This window comes from Trichomonas vaginalis, chromosome II (genome assembly GCF_026262505.1).
Source record: "Trichomonas vaginalis G3 chromosome II, whole genome shotgun sequence".
Lineage (NCBI taxonomy): Eukaryota > Parabasalia > Trichomonadida > Trichomonadidae > Trichomonas > Trichomonas vaginalis.
In genome coordinates, this window is record NC_067204.1 from 14034042 (window position 1) to 14061285 (window position 27244).

The window sequence follows — 27244 nt, forward strand, 5'->3', positions numbered from 1 at the left end:
TCTGATTGCATAAGATTGTCTCATTCTGGGAGACATGCAGAGGCAATGTCTCCCGGAATGAGACATGCAGACCGACAAGAGTGCACAATACACGTTTGTCGGTCAAACTTCCGCATTCAAGTTATGAATGCGGAAGAGTGTCTCATTCTGGGAGACATGCAGAGGCAATGTCTCCCAGAATGAGACATGCAGACCGATAAGAGTGCACAATACACTCTTGTCGGTCAAAGTTTTGCAACCACATTCTGATTGCATAAGATTGTCTCATTCTGGGAGACATGCAGAGGCAATGTCTCCCGGAATGAGACATGCAGACCGACAAGAGTGCACAATACACTCTTGTCGGTCAAAGTTTTGCAACCACATTCTGATTGCATAAGATTGTCTCATTCTGGGAGACATGCAGAGGCAATGTCTCCCGGAATGAGACATGCAGACCGACAAGAGTGCACAATACACTCTTGTCGGTCAAACTTCCGCATTCAAGTTATGAATGCGGAAGAGTGTCTCATTCTGGGAGACATGCAGAGCATGAATGTCTCCCGGAATGAGACATGCAGACCGACAAGAGTGCACAATACACTCTTGTCGGTCAAAGTTTTGCAACCACATTCTGATTGCATAAGATTGTCTCATTCTGGGAGACATGCAGAGGCAATGTCTCCCGGAATGAGACATGCAGACCGACAAGAGTGCACAATACACTCTTGTCGGTCAAAGTTTTGCAACCACATTCTGATTGCATAAGATTGTCTCATTCTGGGAGACATGCAGAGGCAATGTCTCCGGAATGAGACATGCAGACCGACAAGAGTGCACAATACACTCTTGTCGGTCAAAGTTTTGCAACCACATTCTGATTGCATAAGATTGTCTCATTCTGGGAGACATGCAGACAATGTCTCCCGGAATGAGACATGCAGACCGACAAGAGTGCACAATACACGTTTGTCGGTCAAACTTCCGCATTCAAGTTATGAATGCGGAAGAGTGTCTCATTCTGGGAGACAGTGTCACTGCATGTCTCCCGGAATGAGACATGCAGACCGATAAGAGTGCACAATACACTCTTGTCGGTCAAACTTCCGCATTCAAGTTATGAATGCAGAAGAGTGTCTCATTCTGGGAGACATGCAGTGACAATGTCTCCCGGAATGAGACATGCAGACCGACAAGAGTGCACAATACACTCTTGTCGGTCAAAGTTTTGCAACCACATTCTGATTGCATAAGATTGTCTCATTCTGGGAGACATGCAGTGACAATGTCTCCCGGAATGAGACATGCAGACCGACAAGAGTGCACAATACACTCTTGTCGGTCGAAGTTTTGCAACCACATTCTGATTGCATAAGATTGTCTCATTCTGGGAGACATGCAGAGGCAATGTCTCCCGGAATGAGACATGCAGACCGACAAGAGTGCACAATACACTCTTGTCGGTCAAAGTTTTGCAACCACATTCTGATTGCATAAGATTGTCTCATTCTGGGAGACATGCAGAGGCAATGTCTCCCGGAATGAGACATGCAGACCGACAAGAGTGCACAATACACTCTTGTCGGTCAAACTTCCGCATTCAAGTTATGAATGCGGAAGAGTGTCTCATTCTGGGAGACATGCAGAGGCAATGTCTCCCGGAATGAGACATGCAGACCGACAAGAGTGCACAATACACTCTTGTCGGTCAAAGTTTTGCAACCACATTCTGATTGCATAAGATTGTCTCATTCTGGGAGACATGCAGAGGCAATGTCTCCCGGAATGAGACATGCAGACCGACAAGAGTGCACAATACACTCTTGTCGGTCAAACTTCCGCATTCAAGTTATGAATGCGGAAGAGTGTCTCATTCTGGGAGACATGCAGAGGCAATGTCTCCCGGAATGAGACATGCAGACCGACAAGAGTGCACAATACACTCTTGTCGGTCAAAGTTTTGCAACCACATTCTGATTGCATAAGATTGTCTCATTCTGGGAGACATGCAGAGGCAATGTCTCCCGGAATGAGACATGCAGACCGACAAGAGTGCACAATACACTCTTGTCGGTCAAAGTTTTGCAACCACATTCTGATTGCATAAGATTGTCTCATTCTGGGAGACATGCAGAGGCAATGTCTCCCGGAATGAGACATGCAGACCGACAAGAGTGCACAATACACTCTTGTCGGTCAAAGTTTTGCAACCACATTCTGATTGCATAAGATTGTCTCATTCTGGGAGACATGCAGTGACAATGTCTCCCGGAATGAGACATGCAGACCGACAAGAGTGCACAATACACTCTTGTCGGTCGAAGTTTTGCAACCACATTCTGATTGCATAAGATTGTCTCATTCTGGGAGACATGCAGAGGCAATGTCTCCCGGAATGAGACATGCAGACCGACAAGAGTGCACAATACACTCTTGTCGGTCAAAGTTTTGCAACCACATTCTGATTGCATAAGATTGTCTCATTCTGGGAGACATGCAGAGGCAATGTCTCCCGGAATGAGACATGCAGACCGACAAGAGTGCACAATACACTCTTGTCGGTCAAACTTCCGCATTCAAGTTATGAATGCGGAAGAGTGTCTCATTCTGGGAGACATGCAGTGACAATGTCTCCCGGAATGAGACATGCAGACCGACAAGAGTGCACAATACACTCTTGTCGGTCAAAGTTTTGCAACCACATTCTGATTGCATAAGATTGTCTCATTCTGGGAGACATGCAGAGGCAATGTCTCCCGGAATGAGACATGCAGACCGACAAGAGTGCACAATACACTCTTGTCGGTCAAAGTTTTGCAACCACATTCTGATTGCATAAGATTGTCTCATTCTGGGAGACATGCAGAGGCAATGTCTCCCGGAATGAGACATGCAGACCGACAAGAGTGCACAATACACTCTTGTCGGTCAAAGTTTTGCAACCACATTCTGATTGCATAAGATTGTCTCATTCTGGGAGACATGCAGAGGCAATGTCTCCCGGAATGAGACATGCAGACCGACAAGAGTGCACAATACACTCTTGTCGGTCGAAGTTTTGCAACCACATTCTGATTGCATAAGATTGTCTCATTCTGGGAGACATGCAGAGGCAATGTCTCCCGGAATGAGACATGCAGACCGACAAGAGTGCACAATACACTCTTGTCGGTCAAAGTTTTGCAACCACATTCTGATTGCATAAGATTGTCTCATTCTGGGAGACATGCAGAGGCAATGTCTCCCGGAATGAGACATGCAGACCGACAAGAGTGCACAATACACTCTTGTCGGTCAAACTTCCGCATTCAAGTTATGAATGCGGAAGAGTGTCTCATTCTGGGAGACATGCAGTGACAATGTCTCCCGGAATGAGACATGCAGACCGACAAGAGTGCACAATACACTCTTGTCGGTCAAAGTTGCAACCACAGTTCTGATGCGGAAGATTGTCTCATTCTGGAGACATGCAGTGACAATGTCTCCCGGAATGAGACATGCAGACCGACAAGAGTGCACAATACACTCTTGTCGGTCAAACTTCTGCAATCAAGTTATGAATGCGGAACAATGTCTCCCGGAATGAGACATGCAGTGACCTCCCGACATGCAGAGACAAGAGCACAATACACTCTTGTCGGTCAAACTTCCTAATACAAAATTTGATTCCCTTATTATCTTCTTAACAAAACTTAAGATTTCAATAATACATCATGAAAACATTCATTTACTACATTCACACTGTTATTCCTTTCTATAAATTAACTCATTTAATAGAATCTTGTTTTTATATCTTATTATTTTCTCATAATACTTCTAATTCCTCTATTTCCTCTTCCACATAAAATTTAATTTTGTAATGCTATCATATACACTTAATGTTTTCAAATTTTCAGATTTAAATTTAATCTTTATTTTCATCATCATTTATAATCTTGTTCCTATATAAAGTTATAATAAATTATCGTCAGATTCTAATATTTATGATTCTTACTACTCAATTCAATATAATTATGTTAGTCACTCATATTCAGGAGAATAATTTAAAAATCTATAGCTCATATTTTGATAGTTATATATTTAGATGATATATATTGCAATTCCGGTTTCAACACGATCAAATGCCAAACCAAGACAAAATATATATGAATTTTCAAAATATCGATTTACATTAGAATCTATATCTAATTTTATCAATACACAAGTAGGGAATGTTCAATACATCTTTGAGCAACGTGAATAGCACAATTTTATAGGATTATTTGTTGATTATATAAAATATAAGCCAAATCGAATCTGCTGTATAGTACTTTAGTTTATCATTGAATGTTAAATGTGTTCAGATAAATATTTGAGTCAGATATCGCATTTTCTAATTTCAAAATTTATCTCATGAAGTTAGAATTTATTTGATCATACAACATCATGTTAGTCAAACTAGAGTTCAATGGCGATTCTAAAATGGAACAAATGCTTGTTTTATCGAAATGTTAAAATATTAATCTAAAAAACTTAATATCTAACCAAACCATTCTAGAATTATTATATACAGGTATAGGCAATCTAAATGCACACGGAATTCGGAAAATTAAAAAGAATATTTATGAGATTATTAAATCTTATGTAATTCAATGAAAAGTAGATAATATGAATATCTATAGGCTATATATCAACATATGAGTTTTTGGTTTGACCAATACTATACTAATGTGATCAAATTAATCTGATTTCTTAGATTTTCATTTGAAGTATTTGCAGTAGTAGGGGTACCTTTATATATTAATATATTAAAAAATTGCGCTCCGATTCGCAGTTTCTTCATGATTTTGAGATTGCATTAGATTTCGCGATGCAGAAAAAAATCACTTTAGATTCCCGTCAAACTCTAAGTATAAGCATGTCTCTATATGTAGAAACTGTCTGCGCTATTTATTTCCCGGCTCAAAAAACCACGGTGTCTGTGTGAGGAAAATACCCATTTTAGGACCCTGGGTAGGGGGTCATGAAAATTTTCCAAGAGTTGGAAATATAGGGTATTTATAATTTATTGCAGCAAAGTTTTACAAGAAAGGAGTTTACAAATGCAGGGTAAAGGAACAATACCCTGCATTTGTAAACTCCTTTCTTGAATTTAAATTTCGATGTGACATTCTATAGAAAAAGTGCAAGCTTTTCCCATTCTGCACATATAGGTGCAGGGTGCCAGTGATAGACCCTGCATATATATGTGCAGAATGGGAAAAGTGTTTCACACATTCACATCGAAAGGTAAAAGTGCAAGCTTTTCCCATTCTGCACATATAGGTGCAGGGTGCCAGTGATAGACCCTGCATATATATGTGCAGAATGGGAAAAGGCAGTAATCTGTGTTATGCGCATCGGAATCTCTTGACCAATATTCAAACAATTTGATGTTGCACATTGGATTGTGGGGCTATCAAACAAGTAGCCCCATAATCCAATGTGATCAACCTCTATTGTCGATCGTTTTTAAGAGTCTCAAATAATAAACACTTCACCTCCTTGTATTTGAGACTTTCTAGTTATGAAATATGTAGCTATAAGACAATTTTATTCAACACATGTAATATTTAAGAAATTTGGTATAATATGAGATTATGAATTTTATATAAGACATAAGAAGTCTAAAAAACACATAGAGGCATAATTCTATTAGTATATGCTGATATTTCACCGTTGACACCAGGCTCAATTCAAATATTTATGTACCAAAAACGGAACGTTAACGGGAAATTTTCACTTCACATCGTAATAACACAAAATTTTCATTTTTTAATTTTGATTTATATCTAAATTTTATTCGATTTTATGAATGCATCACTCAATTTATTAAAACGGTTTTTGGTTTCTCAAATTTTTTTAATTTGAGAAAACAAAAACATTTTTAGATGAAGTGCTAGAAAATTCTGAATCAGACTTAATATTTATTGTTGCAACGAAGTACCCCAACTCATAGGTCTTTACTATGAATGTCTATCTCTAGAATTTCTCAATTTATCTTTGCGTTCAATATTTCAATTTACATTCTTACGAAATTCCACAACCTACCACCTCCACACTAACGCGATCGTTAACCTCGACCAATCTATCAAATATTAACATACATTATTGTTTATAATATGAAATAATTAAAAAATTGACAATAAATAAGCTATATCAAGTATTAAGATAGAGATAAACTATTTGTTCAAACTTTTTCGATTATTTACGAATTAACTGAATGCTTTTAAGGGTTTGATTCTGATATAAAATTTCAAAATCTCTTTATTTTTTTGAACTACACTTCTCATTTGTAATGTCTTATTTCATGGATTTAAGACCTTTAAGATAATAACAAATTTTAACTTAATCATAACAGACTTGTTTTTTTCTAAAAAAGAGAGGATTAAAAAACCGTAATCCTCCTTGTGCACCCTTAAATTGTTGCATGCTAAGTTCGGTCAACGATAGGAATTGAGGGGAAATTAATCGTCGAGGAAGTACGATTATGTAAAGTAAAAAATGTTGTGGGATTTTTAATATTGTATATAATTTTATAATAAAATTTTTGTGAGACATTTTAAGAAGCACATATAATTTTTTGAATTTAAAAATTAAAGTAGTGTTGAATGAATTTATTGATTAATTTAATACGGATATTTCTCAAAATTAATCAAAAATAGGTTTTCAGAGAACTTTTGAGATATCTTTTCAAAATGTCTTTTTGAAAATATATAAGTATTATATCAAATTGAAAAAAGGTATTTATCAAAATTCTAAATTCTTAATAAAAAATAACTTTTCAGAGGATTGTGATTTTGAAAGCATGAGTAATAAGTAAAAAATATCTACGATTTTAATGAGGGAATTGTTCCTTATGAGGTATACATTATAACTATATACCTCATAAGGAACAATTCCCTCTTGATAGCTGGGAAACTTTCTCTGAATAACTTATCATTTGGAGAAAGTTTCCCAGCTATCTATTAGAAACTAAAGGCTGTGAGGCACTAATATATAATCAGTGCCTCATAGCCTTTAGTTTCTTATTAAAAACGAGAAAACTTGTTCGAAATGATAAACAATTTCGAACAAGTTTTCTCGTTTTAAGGAGGGAATTGTTCCTTATGAGGTATACAGTATGAATATATACCTCATAAGGAACAATTCCCTCTTGATAGCTGGGAAACTTTCTCTGAATAACTTATCATTTGGACAGAAAAGTGACACTTTACATGGCAAAAAATAGAGCCTTACTTTTGAGATACTTGAGATTGAAACTGAATCTTATGAGGCGGTGATCTTGAATCACTACCTCATAAGGTTCAGTTTCATATAAAATTTGTTGCAATTTGTTATTCTTTTGCAATTATTTCTTATAAGATTTTACATCTTTTAGCGGGGAATGTTTGTTATTATGTATATATTATAAATATCTACACGATAACGAACATTCCTCGCTAAATTGCTGAGAAACTTTGAGGAAATGTCGAACAATTTCCTCAAAGTTTCTCAGATTTATATAGATCACTAGAGTCCCCTAGGCACTGATTCTGGTTCAGTACCTAGGAGGCTCTAGTTCTCTAACGAACTGATAAAATGTTTTTAAATTTTTGGATATTGCTACCTGTGAAGCACTGACTTCAAGTCAGTACCTCACAGGTAGCAATTACATTGAAAGATGGGAGAAACTTTGTCCGAATGTTAAACTATTCGGACAAAGTTTCTCACATTTGTAGTGGAGATGGAAGGCTTTGAGGTATATTGTATTAATATATACCCCAAAGCCTTCCATCTCCACTTGAAAGTGTCCAAACTTTGGGTTAATACTTTGCAATTAACCCAAAGTTTGGACACTTTCTAGAAGGAATTGGAGGGTAAGAGATATACATTCATATGGTATATCTCTTACCCTCCAATTCCTTCTTAAAATGGGAGAAACTTTGTCCGAATGTTAAACTATTCGGACAAAGTTTCTCCCATTTTTTGAAGGAATTGGAGGCTATGAGATACTGATGCAATGTCAGTAACTCATGGCTTCCAATTCCTTCCTAAAACTCATAAAAGTGGACATTACATGCATATAAAATTTGACATGTAAAGTCCACTTTTTGTGAGCGGGGATTTGACTCCGTCAAATCCCTTTTTCGTTTACGAGAAAGCCAAATTCTCTCAAAAAGTTAAGTAGGACCAATTTTTTATAAAAAAATCCAATTTCATTATGAATGTTAATTAATTTATATAATTATTGAATAAAAAATTTTCTTTGAGATTATGAAAAGTTCTTTGAAAAGTTATTTTTTCTCATTTTTAAATATTGTATTAGCCTATTTATTTATAATCCAAATTAAATAACTTTAAATTCAATATTTAAAGAATAATTTTGAAGGAATTGAGTTACTTCCCCCGATGATAAAATTGAGAGGTTTACATTTTGACCGAACTTAGCATGCAACAAAATAAGTTACTAACTTGGTTATTATTTAAAAATAAACATTTCATTGCATTAATACACACGAATTTAAAGATGATCCCATAAATAACATAATTTTCGAAGGGGTTATCTATGGAGCCCAAAAAAGCCCAAAAACGATTATTTTGAATTGAATTTGGGCCCTAAGAATGGGGGTTATACCTGATTATTTTAAAAATGAAGCATTGCAATAACTCAATATATAAATAAATTAGGACTTAATAAATGATAATCTAATAATATGTATACATAGAAATGGCGGTTATTCAAATTAATCCATTTTTCGAATTAAATGGAATTTATAATAATGGTACCGTATTCATAATAATGGGGTAATTTATAATGGACCCCATATTCGAATTTCAATATATGAGTATGTTATTGGATGGTGAATGTATATGTAAGTGGAATTTGTGTTTATAATTATGCTATAATGTGTAATTTTACTAGAATAAAAGAATTAAGTTAATTTGAAATCTCATTATTTCCCAGGGGTTGCAGGTGTATTTACTCTAAAATATTTGAGACAACTTTACATGTAAAACTCTCAAATGTGATCCTTATGGCTGGGTGAAATATCACCCACGTTAGCCAAATTCCTTTCTTGGAATCCTTTAGCCATCTGTCACATTTTAACCATCCGGGATCCTTAATTTAAAACCTTATTTTTCCGTATGATTGAAAATATTTAGAGTTTCAATCTATAATATTAAATTTTATAGAAGGATTATTATTTTCGTCTGGAAAAGTGACAAAATTATCATTTTCATCTGACGAAAATGATAATTTTTTATTTTCAAGGTCTTGCTAAAAATATAAATTTATGGGATTGCAATGCAATGATACCTACTTGAATTGCAATGCAACTATTAGGAAATTTTGGTGAAAATAAATTAAATAATTTGGGTTTATGATTTTGACTTCGCTAAAAAAATTGACTAGAAATCCACAAAAAATAAAATAATTTGAAGCTAGAATGATAATATGCACACGGAGTTATTAAATAAAGTTGTATATGGGTGGATTGCGCTTAAATTAATAGAAATAGTGTTATAGTTCAATAAATCAGATACCAGACGAAAATGATAATTTTGTCACTTTTTCCAGACGAAAATGATAATGCCCAAATTTTATAGATTAGTTAAGGCTGTGCTTACGCCCATCTGACTCTAATTCAAATTTTTGACCACTGGTGTGGAGCATCATTGAAAATTAACCTTAAACATCTGAATTGAAGGCAATGTCAAAGGGGCGTAACAGCGCCCTTTAAAAAAATGATTTTTGAAATATAAAATTTTACAAAGAGAAAAAAAATTATTCATAAAACAAAAATTAAAACAATTAAAAATTATTCATATTATTTTGATTCTGTTGGAGATTTGAGTGGAGGCAAATACTTATCCAAAGAAGAAGCAACAGTAGGTTTTCCATACTTTGTTGTTCCTTTATACGCCTGTTTATCAGATCCGTAAATAATTCCTCCTCTTGAAGCGGCTCTTGTCTTTGGAACTTCTCCCAATGCATCAGCTACTTTCGGATCAGTTATCAAGCCAGCAATAGTATTTCTTGTCTGTCCGCAGAACAAACACTTGTAAGAAACAGTTCCTGCAGGTGTAGATGTTTCTTTAGACAAAGTATGATACAAATCATTGATAAACTCTTTGAGTTCTTCATGAGTTACTCTATCAGGAACAGCTTGTTGAACTTGTTCAACCCTTTCAACAACTTCTGTCATCTGATATCTCATGTTTCTAAAGAACTTCTCAACATAGTCTTTATCAACTTTGTTTGTTACATTCTGTTCAGCAACTCTTGTTCTTTCAACAGCATTGTCAATCTTCATTTGTAAGTCTGTCCTCAAGTCAACTAAATATGGCAACATCGTCTCTAAAATGTCTTGTCTTCTCTCGGCATTCATAACTGTAACTTCTTCAACAGGCTGAGGAATTCTTCTGCCGAAGAATGGCTGTTCATCTTCACTTGTTATTGAAGGAGCAGGAGCATTTGTTGGTTCGGGAATGATGTTATCAGGAATCTGCATTGTTCCATCTTCATTCTGTGAAGCAACTTCAATCAATTGATCCAAAGTTGGTCGTTTATGAAGTTGTTGTGATGAATTTACTCGTTTAGGAGTTACTGCTTTTGTTTCTACTTTTGATGATGGTTTCGTTTCAACAATGATAGGAGTGTCTGGTCCACTTTCATCATTGACTTCTGGAACATCTAAAGTAGTGATGTTTAGAACAGGAGGTTCGTTTGGAACATCGAATTTCGGTTTCTTGTTCTTTTTAATTTGGAATTTGTCCAAATCAAGAGTTGGTGGCATTGTTAAAGGCTGAGAAGGAGGTGGGGCGGTGTATTGGACATCTTTGACCTTCTCCATGGCAATTTGAAGGTTCCTGACGTCGTCTTGAAGATGAGAAACTGAATCTACAATTTTTGAATTCTGATCTTGAGCTGATTTCATGAAATTGTAGAGTTCCTGCCTCTGATCTTTGGTTGTCATGTCCAAATTACTGATTTGGTCGTCAAATCTCTTTCTCAAACTCCGGATTTGGTTATCAAAATTGGAATTAATTTGATTTTGGCCGGCCAAATTAGGATCTGATATGTTATCAATTGGTAATTGATGGTTGCTGTTCATTAAAACGGCATCTCTTCTTGATTTCTCCAAAATTTGGATTCGAGATCTCAAATCAGTGATTGCATCTCTAAATATACGTAATTGCTCTTCAGTAACCTGTTGTAGTTGGTCCATACTTCTACTTGGTTGTAATTTAGGTGCTTCTTCTGGTTTTTCTTTTATTTCCAAATTTGATTTCGTTTCTTCTTCAGCTTGTAACTCTTCTTCTGCAGGTAACTGGATTGTTACCTGTTTGTTTGTTTCTTTGGGTGCTTCTGGAGCGATTTCCTTTGGCGGTTCTCGCTCTAAAACTTTTTCTTTTGGAGATTGAGGAGGAGAAGCATGTTTTGGCTTAACAAGTTCTTTCTCAGGTGGTTTATATGATGTATGTTCTTGTTTCGGTGTTTTCTCCTGCTTTTGTATCTTTTCTGAAGAATTATGAGATTTAATTGAAGATTTAAGGGATCTCATGGTACTAATTATGTTATTTATCTGTTTTTCGTCTGAATCCAGTCTGGAAATTACATGTTCGAGCTCTTCTTTCTTCTGCTGGTTCTCCATTTCGTAATCTACCATATGTTGTTGGAGATCCATAATCATTTTGACGACTGCAGCATCTGGTTTGTCTCCTGTTGATGGAATATATGTTGGAATGGCAGTCATCTTCTTAGGAGCAGGGATATCTGCTTGAATAACATGAACAAGCGTGTTATTTGGCTTTTCCTTTGTGGATTTGGAGGATTCGGCTGTTGCTGGTCGCTTTTGGGATTCAACTGATTGTGGCCTTGATTGCTGTTTAGATGCAGGAGTTACAGGACGAGATTCTTTCAGGGATGACTTGGAACTTGCCTTTGAAAGAGGCTGATTTGGTGTTGGATCGTTGGAAGTAACAGCTGTTGCTATGCCATTTGAAGTAGATCCGTCTGGTCCAACGATTATTGCTGAAGTATTTGGTAAAACATCGGCTGTACGCGATGAAAAAAAGCCTCTACTAACTGGTGATGAGGCGCGTTCCTCTTGTGTGACAATTTGAGGAATCTCTTGGTTAGATATCTTTTGTGGAATTTCAATTGAGGCTTGTGAAACGGCATTCGAATAGACAATCTGTGGCTTGTTCTTAAATGAGTTTACTTGATCTTGTATCTTGTTGATTTGGCCCTGCTGGACTGAAATTAAGCTCTCAATGGACTTGAAATGTTCGTTGTCACTTTTGTTCATGAGGGAAGTTAATGAATCTTGTAATTTCTTGATGGAGTCTTGGTTTGCGTCGTCGACTTGAAGGATGACTGGAGGTGGTTTGTACTCAGAAACAATTGTTACCGTTGAAAGATGCTCGAAAGTGAATTCTTTCGGTGTAATAACAGATTGATTTGGAGTAACAGGGGAAGATGGTCTGTATTCCTTTGTAGAGAGATCAATGATCTTTTCTACAATGAATGGTTGTGACATTTCTCTCGATGGCTTTGTAGTTTCCTTTGGAGAAAGAATTACTTCAGATTTTTGTTCAGAAACTTTAACTACTTCTGCATCCTTGTGTAGTATTTCATGTACTGCAATCTCATTTGGCTTCGAATCAATTGGAGTGGCAATGGAATACCTTGTAACTGGAATTTGATTTATTTCTGTTTGAGTTTCAGTTTCGAAGTACTCTGTGCTTGTAGGGATATCAAGAGGCATCAATCTCTGCTTTACGGTCTTAACTGGTTGTTCTTCAGGTAAATCTGTTGATACAGTAGATCTCGATGAAGGAAGCTTCTCGGGTTGAATATTTGGTTGAGTTTGTGGTTCTGCAGGTTCATTCTTGGCTTCTTCGACCAAAGTATCGAGTTTTGACTGTTCTTTTTGAAGTATTCTTGAAGATGTTGTACTTCTTGAAGAACTTTTAGCACTCTCTTGTTTGGCTTGGGATAAGCGCTTTGTAGATTTGGTCTTTTCTGGTTTTGACTTGATATCATTTAATGAATTTTTAAGACTTTCGATTTCAAGCTTAAGACTATTAATATATCCTTCTATGCGTGCATCTGTATTTGTTTTTTCATTTTGAATTGTTTCGATGCTAGATTTTATGTTAGATATTTCATCCGGACTTACAGAAGGTTCGTTTGGCTTGTATTTGTTGATAAAATCTTGTAATGTTGCTTGTGATTGTAAAACTTCGTTTTGTATTTCATATTGACGTTGAGTAAGTGATTTATCTAATTTTTCCATTGCAACGGCGTTTTCTGTGATCTTTTCAAGTAAACGTTCGAATTCTGATGAGTATCCTGATAGCTCTGTCTTAAATTGCAAGTGGTCTTTTCGTTGGTTTTCTGCTTCTGCGATAATTTTATTAATTGTTTTAGCCATTTGGCTGCTTCTTTCGTTATCAGCCTTTCTTCCATCTTGTAGAGCGTTGAGTTGTATAAGAATATCATCAATCCTTGGGTCGCTTCTCGATGAAACTGGTACTGATGAGATTTGCTGTGAAGGAACTTGATCTTTTGTATCTGATTTAGGACTTTCTATTGTTACTGCGTCTTGTATTGGATTTGTTTGTGTCTCTGGATGAAAATCTTTTTCTTGAACTTCAATTACTGGTTTTTCTTCAACAACTTCAGTTTTATTTTCTTCAGAAGGTTGGGGTGGTGCTTGTTCGACTGTATTTTCTGATTCTTTTGTTGTAGATCCTGTTCTTGATGAAGTTGTTTTCTTCGGAGAAGTTGGTTCTGATTTGGGGTTTGCTGAAGGGGTTTGTGTAGGTATTGGGGTAATGATTGGTTCAGCTGACTGAGTTTGTTGTAATAATTGTAATAATTGCTGAGTTGTTTGATATTGTTGATTATATTGAATTAAAAAGTTATCAAATCTCTTCTTAAGTGTACTTAAATCTTCTTCCAATTGGTTATCATCAAATGATTTTGTGCTTGTTGGTATTGGTTCGGCAATTGGTTTATTCATTTCGCCAGTTGATATGGTATCGAGCATATTTGCTAATGATTTATCAAATTTTTCCTTAACATCTTTGATTTGGAAAGAAAAGAAAGACTTTAATTCTCTGATTTCTTCAGAATATTCTTTTCCATTTTTCTCTTGAGTCTTTTGTAAATCAGATATTTTTCTGTTTATATTCTGTATGTCTTCTAACGTGGTGGAATCGTCAACTTTTTGCACGGTAGTGGTCTTTTTAATTGCAAAATCCACTCTATTAGCAAGCTCTAATATAATATCTTTCAAGGGATTAAATTGTATACCAATGTCGAGTGCTTCTGTATCTCGTATTAAAGATTCAAGTGTCTCTGTACCCCTGTGAGAAACACTCATTTCTTGGTAACGAATAATTTACAAAAATTTTAGATTGCTCCTTCGAAAAGCATCAATAATTCCTGTGGATTTAGCTCCTTCTATAGTGTTATAAATAAAAAATGGTGAAATTATTATAGTTTTATTTCGAATTTTTTGAGACAAAGAAAAAAAATTTTTTAGAAGAAAATATAATAAGAAAAACGCACACTGAACTGATTTTGCATTCATGCTGAACATGTTTTGAAAACATTTTCCGGTCAAAAAATTATTCAATGGACGAATCATAGCATGGTATGTATTTTATGTCCCAAATAAATTGATGTTAGTGATATTCATATATAATAGCATCAAAATTCGGAAGAATATATGACTATATATTAAAACTTAAAAATTATAGAATTTAAAGATCAAATTGCAATCATTTTTTAAATTTCAAATTTTTATCTTAATTCCTTGGGAATTCATGATGAGTGCATCATATCTCTCGGTAAATAGGAAATGTCCTTAATGCAAATTATGAATTTGATTGAAATTCTCTGAACACATTTTTGGAAACTTTGGATGAATACATCAGAGTTTGAAAAGGATTGTTTAATTCAGAGAAAAATCTTAATCCTATCAATCTGGATCTTTAGAATGAATGGAATCGTAAAATAATTGGGTCCTGTAATTTATTGAGAATGAAATCCTTGATCTTTTAATATTTAAACATTCTCGTAAACTATGCATTATGGCATTCCAAACGGGAACCGCGGTTGGTTACCATGGATTTCCGTCACCGGTCACATTTTAAAGATTTTTAAAGCCTTATAAAAATATGCTTTGTAAATCATTTTTTGTAAATCGGCAAAAATTTGGTAATTTTCTTCAACTAATAAATCTGCGAATAGCATTTATAATACAAGAACAATCTTTTAAAATGCGTTTGATTCATTTTTGTATAATTTCATATAGGCACATATATTCTTCCGGGACTTTCCGTGATTTTACCGTAAAATCATTAGTTTACACCAATTTTTCCGTATTTTGAATAGTTTACTGCACTTTTTCCGTAAAATTGAGTTACGGGAATCCGCAAAATTTCCGGACCTCATTTTTTCATAGAATATAATATAATATTTGATAAAAAGATATATTATTTATATTTTGATTTTTGAATTACGGAAAAAGTGAATTGATAACTTGATTTTTTTATATGGTTAATTTTTCAAATGATATTATTGAAGATCTAAAATAATTAAAAGTAAAAATTGAATTACGGAAAAAGTGAGGTCAAAGTGAAATAAATTTGCAGAACAATTTTCATTGAAATAAGCTTTATTTTTCATTATTAATAACAATGCTGTAATAAACAGAATTCATCAAAAGTGACAGCTCTCAATTTTTTGACATTTGTAAATTCTAAATTGAATGAGAAAATGAAATAATACTAAGCATAATACAATATTCTAGATTTAATTATAATTAGGGAAAAGTTAGTTTTGAGAGTACTTTTCATAGGCATATAGAATGAAATCTTCTGAAAAATAATATCACATAAACTCATATTATTTTCTAATATATAACTATTTTATATAAAATCAAATTCAATGATCTTAAAAGCGAAGGATAAACCTCAAAATTTACGAATATAATGAGTGGAATATAATGCTTATCTATCATAAAACCATATGAAATATTAATTTTTGCTTTACGCCTAATTTTTGACGACAATTAGCAAAAAATGTTAAATGTTAACACTCAGTCCATTGAATATGAAAAATAAAATTGACTTTGATTAAATGTTTTTATTTATCATGCAATTCTTCTTGCGACAAAGATTTGAATAAAATTTCAAAAAATAAGATAGCTTAAAAAATAATATACGGTAGTGTTTACTAATAGATGAATAGTATATAAATTCTATTAAAATGGATTTGATCCAAAAAATATATAAAATTTGTCATAAATAAAATCGTTTTAAATTACTTCTTCATTTAAATTATAACAATTATTTTTGGTTTTATAGTTTTTTAAAGCTCATGTGGTTTTTTTAACCACAGAATACTTATGTGCTGTAGCAAGCTTGCAATCCAAAGCTCACGTTAGACAACAAGAGTCATGAAGTCTCATACTAAGGGATATCCAACATATATTTTAATAATCTAATGTTTGTGACAAATATTCAACATAAAATTAAGTTTTCGTTTCGTTACAAGGCATTCTACTTTGGAGATATCATATTTAATGTACAGAAAAGTTAATATTAAACAATACATGCTAAAGAATTAATAAATAAGATAATAAAATAAATTTATACGTAATTACTTTCATTTAATATGCTTTATGCTGTATAATATTGATTAAGAGGCATTAAAAGTTTCCATAATCTGCTTTTATAGGCAAGATTTTTGATAAAAATTTTAAATTTTGAAAAATGATGAGAAAAGGAAAAAAAAGGTAAATGAGAGCAAGAGGAGGGAAAAAAAGAAAAAGAAAAGGAAGGGAAGGGAAAAATAAAAGAAAGAAGGACATATAAAAATTTAGATGCGCATTCTTAATGCCGAGGCGGCTTGCCGCCGAGGCGCGATTTTTTTAGGCCTCTACGGTAACCCGGCAATGTTTTTTTAAATCTTGTACAGCCCTACTATGCATAGAATTGAATGGCTACTATTGACTTGGATCAAAAAAAAATGCAAAATCAAAAATTCAAGTGAAAAAATTAACGCGAGAATCAAATTTTGGAGTTAATTATATTTGTAACCAAAATACTAGCTGATTCATATACATTCAATGCAAATAACCCATTTGAATTTAATAATGACAAGTTCAAACTATTACTAAAGCTCGAAACAACTAATAATCTGTAATTAATGTCATATGTGTATTCGATTTATTTAAGACATCGAGTTATCTAAGCATAGCAGAAATAGATACCCATTTAAAAAACCGTTCTGAAAATCTAAAGAAAAATGCTCAATTATTATGATTATCCATGAATAAGGAAAAATTAAGAATTGAAAAGAATAATCCACTGGTTTTGATTTTTATTGAATATTGATTAACATATGTATTCAAACATATATATTTAAATTCATCAAATTGTTTTAATTCAAATTGAGATACCTTCTCAATTTTAAAAACTGTGAATCAATTAAAATCGAAAAATGATCCTTCCTAGGCTTGCTATGTGGATCATTTCCAACACACTTGTTTCAGACGACCGTCATGGAAGAGTCATCTACAATACAAAGCCAACTGCAGGCGCCAGCTTGAGATGGTTTGACAAGACATACGATGAAAACGCTCTTTGGTTCTTTGACTTAGTTATTCAAGATGGCAAAGAATACTATAAGATTCGCAACTTCCATACAGGCTTATATTTCTCATCAGTTTCGAACGGTAATAATGATGGTACAACAGCAAACGCCGTGGAAAGTGATGCTACCTTATATGAAGTTATCCCATTCTATCAGGATGACTCATATATGATTGTTCAGAAGGGTGGAAATCCAATCTTCATTGATAACAATATTCATGCTTTTGTTATTACACGTAATAACAGAACATTCACTGGTGGTGCTACATTCAAGCTTGTTGTTGCAACAGATGATGATCTTGCTAAGGTTGCACAGAAGAAGGCAGATGAAGCAACATACAAGCAGGTTTGGGCTGATGATTTCGATGTTGATGGCAGACCAGATCCAACTAAGTGGGACTATGAATATGGTTTCGTTAGAAATGGAGAAATGGAATGGTATCAGTCAGACAACGCTTATGTTGCCAATGGATCATTAATCATCGAAGGCCGCAAGGAGCACGATTTACCAAACCCATGGTATGATCCAAATGAAAAGGTAGACTACAGGAAGATGAGACAGTGGATCAATTACACATCATCCTCTGTCATTACAGATGGAAAGGTTGATTGGCTCTATGGACGCTTCTCTGTCAAAGGAAAGATCCCAGTTTCTGGTGGCTCATGGCCAGCTATCTGGTTCCTTGGACACGCTAACGTTACTGGCGAATGGCCATTAACAGGAGAAGTCGACCTTCTTGAGTACTACACTGACAAGACACTTGCCAACCTCTGCTGGGGAGGAGGTGTTTGGGCTACACGCACAACACCATACTCCGACTACTGGAAGAAGCATGATCCATTCTGGAACGAGAAGTGGCATGTCTGGAGAATGGATTGGGATGAAGAAGCAATCAAGCTCTTCCTTGATGATGAAATGCAGAACTGCGTTCTTCTTTCTAGAACAACTAACCCAGGATCATCTCCAGTTCACAATCCATTCATGACTCCACAGTTCCTTATCCTTAACCTCGCTCTTGGTGCTACTGGAGGTCCAATTGATGATAAGGACTTCCCAAGAAGGTACTATGTCGATTATGTTCATGTTGAACAAATGGCTAAGCACCGCAAACAGTAATAATTTAATCTTTCTTTCGTTATTAGTATAATAATAACAAATTTTTTTTTCAATAAGTCAAAATAAAACTTATTTTTGAAGATATTTTTATTTTTAACTGGTCAAATCCGTTAGTATTCAATATGTTGTTGTAAACAGAAATTCATCAAAAGTGACACCTCAGAAAAGCTAAAATATTGAATTTTTGGAACTTTTGATAGAGCACGATTTTAAATATTAATTAAAGTAAATGTATATTTTGTAAAGATTCTTTTTAATAAAAAAATAAAATTTTGAAGAAGAACACAAAATCTTCTGAAAAATAATATCACATAAACTCATATTATTTTCTAATATATAACTATTTTATATAAAAATCAAATTCAATGATCTTAAAAGCGAAGGATAAACCTCAAAATTTACGAATATAATGAGTGGGAATATAATGCTTATCTATCATAAAACCATATGAAATATCAATTTTTGCTTTACGCCTAATTTTTGACGACAATTAGCAAAAAATGTTAAATGTTAACACTCAGTCCATTTGAATATGAAAAATAAAATTGACTTTGATTAAATGTTTTTATTTATCATGCAATTCTTCTTGCGACCAAAGATTTGAATAAAAGTTCAAAAAATAAGATAGCTTAAAAAATAATATACGGTAGTGTTTACTAATAGATGAATAGTATATAAATTCTATTAAAATGGATTTGATCCAAAAAAATATAAACCAAAAATAATTGTTATAATTTAAATGAAGAAGTAATTAAAAACGATTTTATTTATGATCAAATTTTATATATTTTTTTGGATCAAATCCATTTTAATAGAATTTATATACTATTCATCTATTAGTAAACACTACCGTATATTATTTTTTAAGCTATCTTATTTTTTGAACTTTTATTCAAATCTTTGGTCGCAAGAAGAATTGCATGATAAATAAAAACATTTAATCAAAGTCAATTTTATTTTTCATATTCAAATGGACTGAGTGTTAACATTTAACATTTTTGCTAATCATTGTCGTCAAAATTAGGCGTAAAGCAAAAATTGATATTTCATATGGTTTTATGATAGATAAGCATTATATTCCCACTCATTATATTCGTAAATTTTGAGGTTTATCCTTCGCTTTTAAGATCATTGAATTTGATTTTTATATAAAATAGTTATATATTAGAAAATAATATGAGTTTATGTGATATTATTTTTCAGAAGATTTCATTCTATATGCCTATGAAAAGTACTCTCAAAACTAACTTTTTCCTAATTATAATTAAATTTAGAATATTGTATTATGCTTAGTATTATTTCATTTTTCTCATTCAATTTAGAATTTACAAATGTCAAAAAATTGAGAGCTGTCACTTTTGATGAATTTCTGTTTATTACATATGTTTAGTTAGAAATAACAAAAAAAATCAATACCATAAAAATTACTTGAAAGAGCTTTCCATGATTTTGTTAAAGTAAGGATGTCAATTTGGAAGAAAAGTGAGAAAATTCCTAAAATGCTAAAAATGAATTTTCCAAACGTACTTTTTTATCTCATTTTTTTGATTTTGAAAAAAATTTGGAGAGAAGAACTCTTCGTTTTTGAATTTTGTCACGATGGGTTTAAAGTATATTAGACACATGTATTGATATTACTATTTTTGTATATTTTGAGAGAAAATCTCTAAAAAGTGAGAAAATCTGAGACGGTTTGAGAAAATATATAAACTATTGAAAATTTGAATTAAACTTCTAATTTGGAAAAAGAAATTTGGAAAGAAGAAAATTCAAAATCGAGATTTAGACTCAGTATCAAATGGAGAAAAATGTTTCTTCATATGAAAAAAAAATTTTCTTGAGAAGAAATAGAGTTTTTAAAATTTTATTGTATGTAATAAAATAAACAAATATTAAAATTATTTTTTGATAACAAGAAAATTCCCAACAGAAAATATTTGAGACAAAGAAAAAACGAAAATTGAAAAATATTACTCTCCTTTACATTTCTTGAGATTTTCAATTTATTTTTATAAAATTGACAATTTTATACGTTTAGATGAAAATAAGTGATTTTGTTTGAAATAAAAATTATTGTTTGTTTACAGCTATCAAATAGATTTTTGCTATTTTGATTAAAATTTGTTAATCAAATTAATAATTTTTTTCTAAATATCTTAAATATCTGGATCACTCACTGATTCGATGAATTAAACGATAAAAATAATACAAACTCAACTAAGTTTCCTGTCTTTCAACCAAAAAATATTATGCAATTTAAATTAAATTGTTTATTCAAATATAAAACAAAGATGAAATAATTACAGTTATCATAAACTTTATGAATAACTCTGTAATTGGTTCAGATTTTCGTAAAAATATTTTTATTAAAATCGATAAGAATATGTTTACCTACTATCATCACATATCTATAAACAAGAGTAGAGTGATTTTTATCATCGAAACTTTTTAAAAGCTGCAAGCTGGAAGTAAAAATCTTGTTTTTTTTTCTGAGTTAGTTGTAGAACTATTGATTCCCGAGTTATCATTGTGATGTAGAAGGATGTCAATGTACTGACTGAAGGATATGAAGTGAATTGAATTTCATTGAATTTCAATTTGATCAAAATTTGTTGAAATTATATGAATGTGTCAACATCTGTATCACTCTCCTTCACTTCTTCCCTATTTTTTCGAGAACGAAGCTAGCTCAGCTTTCGCTGAGCGAATTGACACTTTTGATGCCCTAAACGTACATACTCTCAAATTTATCGAAAAAAATAATACTACCTAAACTCGTATATTCTTATTTTAAATATGATATTATCCTTAGATTCCACACTAGAATATATTTAAATCAACTTTTAAAAAAGTTCGAATCCTGCGCGTCTCACTTTTTAAATTTTCCAAATGGAAAATTATATTCTCCTAAAACGAAAACAATTTTCCGAATTGACATCCTTAGTTAAAGATCTAACTATTTGATTGAGAATCTAAAATTATTATAATTTTAAATACAAATAAAAATTTATTTTCATAGATAGAATTATTTGGGCTTTCCGAATTCTGGATGATACTTAAGAACTTCATTCCATGCTCTCATCTTTAGCTCGCGTAACTTGATATCTTCACGTTCAAATTCGAAGTCATCAAGTGGGAAAGTAACTGGTTCATCAGTAGGATCGTGTAATTTCTCCATGAATGGATGCTCAAGTGCTTCATCGACTGTAATTCTCTTATCTGGATTCCATGTAAGCATTCTATCGACAAGATCGATTTCTTGGTCATCAAATTGCTTTCCTCTGAAAATTTGCTTCCAGGGGATTTTTGGCTTAGGTCCTAGGCCTTTAACGTAGCGAACGGCATTCTTCGAAGGGCAAGAGGCCAAATCTTCTTCAGATGGACTTCCGATTATATCAACAATTAAGGAAATCTGGTTAGTAGTTGAACGGCCTGGGAAAAGAGGCTTGCGGAGAATAAGTTCGGCAAGAATACAACCAACACTCCAAACATCAAGTTGTGGTCCGTATGTTTCGTAGTTCAAAAGTACTTCTGGTGGGCGGTACCAACGAGTAGCAACATATTCGGATAAGAATTCGGAATCTTCATCGGGTTGGCTGATACGTGCAAGACCGAAGTCGCCAATCTTGAGGTCGCAATTTGAATTTACAAGAAGATTTGAAGGTTTAAGATCACGATGAAGAACGTTTGCAGAATGAATAAATTTCAATCCGCGTAAAACTTGATAAATGAAAAATCTATGGTGATCTACTGTAATTGGTTGATGGCTATTAATAATTTGATAGAGATCTGTTTCCATTAAATCCATAACTACGATTAATGACTCGAATTTGGAATAATCTGGATTAGCAGTAACATCTATTAAATTTGTAATATTTTCATGTTTTAAGTGGGACAGAATGCACACCTCACGGAGACAACGTTTCGCATCTAAAGTCGTTTCAAAAATGCGTTCAACGCGTTTAACTGCAACTAATTTGCCCGTTTGCTTATCTTTTGCAGCAAAAACTACACCATAAGCACCGCGGCCAAGCAATCTTTTGAATTGGTAGCGATGTTGCGTTTCGTACTCGAGTTCTTCAATCGAGACTTCTTTATCACCGCTCATTCTGACAAGGCGTTTAACGTTCACCGCAGAACCAATTATCCAAAACTTAAAAATATAAAGTGTATTCGGTGTTGAAAAATTTCGCACTTTAAAGTTATTGAAAATATTGAGAAAGTTTCAAAATTTGAATTAAGATTCTGTTTATAGACAATAAATTCCAAAAGATATGGTTTGTTCCTGTTACGGTTACATCTAAATTGAGTGAAATGTCTTCAGATTCAAAATATATATCAAATTATCATAGATTTCAATTAAATCAACGCAGCTTGAAGACTATGTTATGCTAATTTGAGACTAAAAAGATTAATTGAAGACTTTAATAGAGGTAGGCATCAAAATATTTGAAACTCAACTGAGAAATTAAACAATATCACCTACAAAATTCATTAAATTGTGATAATATTGCTAATGTGCGTCATCTTATTGTTAACATACATGTTAGACAATCTCAATACTTTAAATATTTTATAATTTTTTCCAAAAAAATTTTGAAATTTATTTTTCCATTTTAAATTTTTAAGAATATTTGGTGATTTTTGTATTTCAGAAAAAAATTTAGAGAATTTGGAATCAATAAAAGTAATAAATAAAAGACAGTAAATCATATAATTACAAAATATCATCTTAATTTCTCAAATTGTTTGAACAAAAAATTAAATTAGCATCTGTATTCAAAAATGGTTCGAAATTATCGGCTTTCTATCATATTTAAATGCAACTAATTGCAAACTATAATTTCACGATTTTTTTGATAAAAAAAGTGTCAAAACATGAATGCTTATGAGAGAGATTTTTGCTTGAAACTGACCAAGGATCTAAAAAAGAAACATGCATTCAAGGTATTTATTTATCCTGTTTCAGATGATATTGCACCAGGATACAGTGATGTTATTAAACATCCAAGTTGTCTTCTTGATGTAGAAAATGCATTGAAAGCGAACAATATTGAAAGTGTAGAAGAATATAAAAAGCGTATAAATAGGATTTGGAAGAATTGTAAAAAATACAATCAAGGACTCATTCAATTTGAATCACTTGCCAGCTTAGGCAAGGAAATTTTCGAAAGAAAAATGAAAAAGCTCAGAAAGTCAGAAGCAGAAAATTGGAATCGCAAAGTTCAGAAATGTGTTAAGAAAATTTCCGAGGTCATTACTTTAATGGATGAAGAAGCAAAGAAACTAGCTTAAATTCATCAAAAATCAAATATCATTCATTTACGACTGTTAATAATCAAATTATACCCATTCTTGATTTGAGCTCTAGTTTACGCATTCTAGAGATCTTCCTATACAATATGGAGCTTTACACTCCTTAACTGTTTTATAAAATGTATTTTATTATAAAATTAATATTCAATTCATTATTTTTCAAGATTCCACTTCATTATCCACTTACTTTCTCAATCGCACGGCTTGATTTGACACTTAGTTTTTGAGTTCTTTTAAAATTTCAATAAAACAAACCCAAAATTTCGTGTTAATTGAACTGTTTGTAACAGCTTTAGTTAACATTATCTCTTTATAGTAGTAATTTAAATAAGTATTAAAGTTTATTGTTGGCGAGCACCAGCGCGGCGTGTGAAAACCTCAACACCTTCCATTTCACCAAGGCCGATAGCGGCAAGCATTTCCTTTGTCTCTGGATCAACAAGGATCTTTGGAACGTTGAGCTTGGAGGTTGTTGGCATCCAGTTATCACGCTTTTCACGCTCCTGTTCCTGAAGCTTGAAGGAAATGCCGCGGACTGGACCACGCTCAAGACGGCGCATAAGGTGTGTTACGTAGCCGGCGATTTTATTGCGCATGCGCTTTGATGGAATATCGGCAACAGCATCACAAACACGCTTGTTGTCCTGGAAATCGAATGAGAGTTGGCCATAGAAACGCTCAATAACGAGGCGGGCAGCTCTCTTTGTGGTCTTTGTACGAATACGTCCCATGCTGAAAAGGCGGCCAAAACCGCTTTAATCGGTGGCTTGTTATGACTAATCTAATCAATATAAAGATAAACTCTCCATGCAATGACATGTCTGTGTTTAAAAATTCTCTTCAAAATTCCAAGATTTTATTTGAGATGATTCAGCAATTTCATCTGAACTTTGCTCGTGAAGTGTATTATTGTAATGAGAGGTGTTTGTGACTGTAGTATAATTGATTTAATCATTAACTTTTATAATTTGATCAAGAATACAGATGATTATATATCAATAATTATATGTTTCATCATAATGTTAAGGATATAGGCTATTTCTCCAAGTCTAAAGCACTACCAGATGCATATATCTATGATTTTCAAAGAATAACAGTTATATTCAATTGATTTGAGCTAAAATTAAGTACCAAATTCAAAAAAATTATGTAATATATGATAGTGTTAATGATTTTAATGAGGTAAATACAATAATCATTTAGAAATTGCAATAAATTTTTTATAATTTTTATTTAAAACAACAAAAGTTTAGTTCTGGAACCAAAACATCTTCACATCCTCATCATCAAATGATTCTCCACAAATTGGGCATTGACCGCCAGCTTCTGCCATGCAATTCTTGCAAATCGGGTGCATACAAGTTGTTATGAGGCAATTTCTTCTATTTTTATGGCAAATTGGGCAAAGAATCTTCTCCTGCAACTTGAGAATCTGTTTTTCTTCAGATTCTGACCTGCAATTCGCTGAATCGCTCTCAAGAACAGTAAATTTCGTCACAGTATTATAAAGTTCTTCTGTTGCATGGGCATTATCAAGTGCTATATCTGTTAACTCTTTGCTAAGCCTTATACGCTCTTCAAGAAGCTCATTTACCTTGTTTTCCATGGCTTCAAGCTCGGCATCACTTTCGGTGTCACTTTTTACTTCAATTAATGGAGTTACAGCTTCAGCCAGGGCTGTGCTTTCTTCCTGGAGCTCGGAGAATGCCGTTGTGACTAGAGCTAAGTTCTGATTCCAGTTCTCTATGTCGCGGACCTTAAGAAGATCACTTAGCTCTGTAAGATATTTTTCGTAACTTGTAAGTTGGGTAAGCTCACGACTACTTTGATAAACTTGGTCATCAGCCTTCGAGAAATCACGAATAACATTGTAATATGTCTTTTGAATAGTAGCCGCTGAAATCATTTTATTAATTTCAAATTCTGCAAGAGTTTGCGTATCTTTTCTGGCTGTACGAAGTTCTTTAAGCAAATTGAGAAGTTCTGGGGCATTTCCTTTGCTTGTAATCTTTTCGCTGAGTATTTTATCGAGATCTTCTGCAATTTCGGTAAATTTTTCAAGCGAACTGACATTTTCGGCTGCGATAAGGCTTCTTGTGTAAGGTTCGATTTTCTTTTTGATTTCATTTACGTCTTCTATTCTTCTATCGAGACTTGAACGAAGAGTTTGGGATTGTTGTATTGATTCCGCGCGCATCTTTTCTGTTTTTTGCTGTACGTTGGTGATCATCTCTTGGCAACGCGAAATTAGGTGCTGACAACGAGGAATGAGATATGATTTTTGGCTGCGAATGGAACTGAGCATTGATTGTAAGAATACATAATTACTATGAGCAGAGGAAATATATGGTGAGTGTAAAATGTTGTCAAGTCCGCACATCTCGTAATTTATTGTTTGTGGCGCAATTTTTGATTGGCGAAGGTTTTCTGTAGCTTCTCTGAGATCGGCAACGGTGTTATATTTCGATGAAACTTTTGCTATTAACTGCCGTATTCTTGTTGATTCTGATAATTCGGATTTCATTGTTTTGCGGAGCCACTTGTAGAAGCCAGGATTGGAAGGTACGGCTTGGTTACTTGGAGAGGACATCTGATCTATTTGTTGCTGTGAAGTTGGCTTGATATCCGTTCTATTTCTGTCTAAGTTTGATTTCTGTTCACGCAAGAAGGATAGAATTTCTGATGGGCGTTTCTGAGGTTCGATTTTGTGATCTTTATAACGCTGAAGTGATTGTGATGTTTGTTGGAGTTTACTAAAAATGTATTGGATATGTTGCTCTGCTACTGCAATATCATTTCGATCTGCATTCACTAAGCTAAAAGGTGGCATTGCGCAACATGCAATAAAATCTCGAAGTTCGTTAATTTGGCAATCACCGAGGAAATAGTCAGCAATCAAGCAATCAAATGCTGCCAATTCAACCTTTGATAAAGCATTATAGCATTCGACGCATGCATTTTGAGCCTTTTTGTTATGTTGCTGTACTTTATACTTAAGAAAGTTTAATTTGTGCTGCTGCTTTCTTTTTTCGGAAGACTCAACGTCATTATCATAAATAGTATAAGAAGGCATTGATTTTGGAGGCGGCTGCGAGAAGATTTCAGATAACGGAGCCGCACTCATTTTTGTTCTGTCTTTTCAAAGGTGTAAGACCC

General features: G+C 33.4%; 6 protein-coding genes across 6 annotated transcripts, besides 7 other annotated features; 2 read left to right on the forward strand and 4 right to left on the reverse strand.

The window, feature by feature from the left end:
• Nucleotides 1-7085: 7085 nt before the first annotated feature.
• Nucleotides 7086-7172: a mobile genetic element.
• Nucleotides 7173-7193: 21 nt separating this feature from the next.
• Nucleotides 7194-8138: a mobile genetic element.
• Nucleotides 8139-9593: 1455 nt separating this feature from the next.
• Nucleotides 9594-9719: a mobile genetic element.
• An 84-nt stretch (nt 9720-9803) lies between these two features.
• TVAGG3_0541990 (A-type inclusion protein-related family) lies at nt 9804-14381 on the reverse strand (the record flags this gene model as incomplete). Its single annotated transcript, XM_001322997.1, has 1 exon — nt 9810-14375. One exon carries the CDS (start codon nt 14373-14375, stop codon nt 9810-9812), a length of 4566 nt encoding a protein of 1521 aa, XP_001323032.1.
• Nucleotides 14382-15702: 1321 nt separating this feature from the next.
• Nucleotides 15703-15738: a mobile genetic element.
• A 1053-nt stretch (nt 15739-16791) lies between these two features.
• Nucleotides 16792-16983: a mobile genetic element.
• Nucleotides 16984-17503: 520 nt separating this feature from the next.
• Nucleotides 17504-18772, forward strand: TVAGG3_0542020 (glycosyl hydrolase; the record flags this gene model as incomplete). The annotated part of the gene is made up of 1 exon (XM_001322998.1): nt 17504-18772. One exon carries the CDS (start codon nt 17504-17506, stop codon nt 18770-18772), a length of 1269 nt encoding a protein of 422 aa, XP_001323033.1.
• A 126-nt stretch (nt 18773-18898) lies between these two features.
• Nucleotides 18899-18936: a mobile genetic element.
• Nucleotides 18937-20114: 1178 nt separating this feature from the next.
• Nucleotides 20115-20151: a mobile genetic element.
• Nucleotides 20152-21785: 1634 nt separating this feature from the next.
• Nucleotides 21786-22964, reverse strand: TVAGG3_0542050 (STKc MAPK domain-containing protein; the record flags this gene model as incomplete). Its single annotated transcript, XM_001322999.1, has 1 exon — nt 21798-22880. One exon carries the CDS (start codon nt 22878-22880, stop codon nt 21798-21800), a length of 1083 nt encoding a protein of 360 aa, XP_001323034.1.
• Nucleotides 22965-23650: 686 nt separating this feature from the next.
• On the forward strand, nt 23651-24067 carry TVAGG3_0542060 (acetylation-dependent protein binding; the record flags this gene model as incomplete). Its single annotated transcript, XM_001323000.1, has 1 exon — nt 23651-24067. The coding sequence occupies one exon, from the start codon at nt 23651-23653 to the stop codon at nt 24065-24067; it is 417 nt and encodes a 138-aa protein (XP_001323035.1).
• A 300-nt stretch (nt 24068-24367) lies between these two features.
• TVAGG3_0542070 (Chain R 40s Ribosomal Protein S17-b) lies at nt 24368-24829 on the reverse strand (the record flags this gene model as incomplete). Its single annotated transcript, XM_001323001.2, has 1 exon — nt 24430-24819. The coding sequence occupies one exon, from the start codon at nt 24817-24819 to the stop codon at nt 24430-24432; it is 390 nt and encodes a 129-aa protein (XP_001323036.1).
• Nucleotides 24830-25291: 462 nt separating this feature from the next.
• On the reverse strand, nt 25292-27217 carry TVAGG3_0542080 (histone monoubiquitination; the record flags this gene model as incomplete). The annotated part of the gene is made up of 1 exon (XM_001323002.2): nt 25338-27212. One exon carries the CDS (start codon nt 27210-27212, stop codon nt 25338-25340), a length of 1875 nt encoding a protein of 624 aa, XP_001323037.1.
• Between the last annotated feature and the right edge of the window lie 27 nt (nt 27218-27244).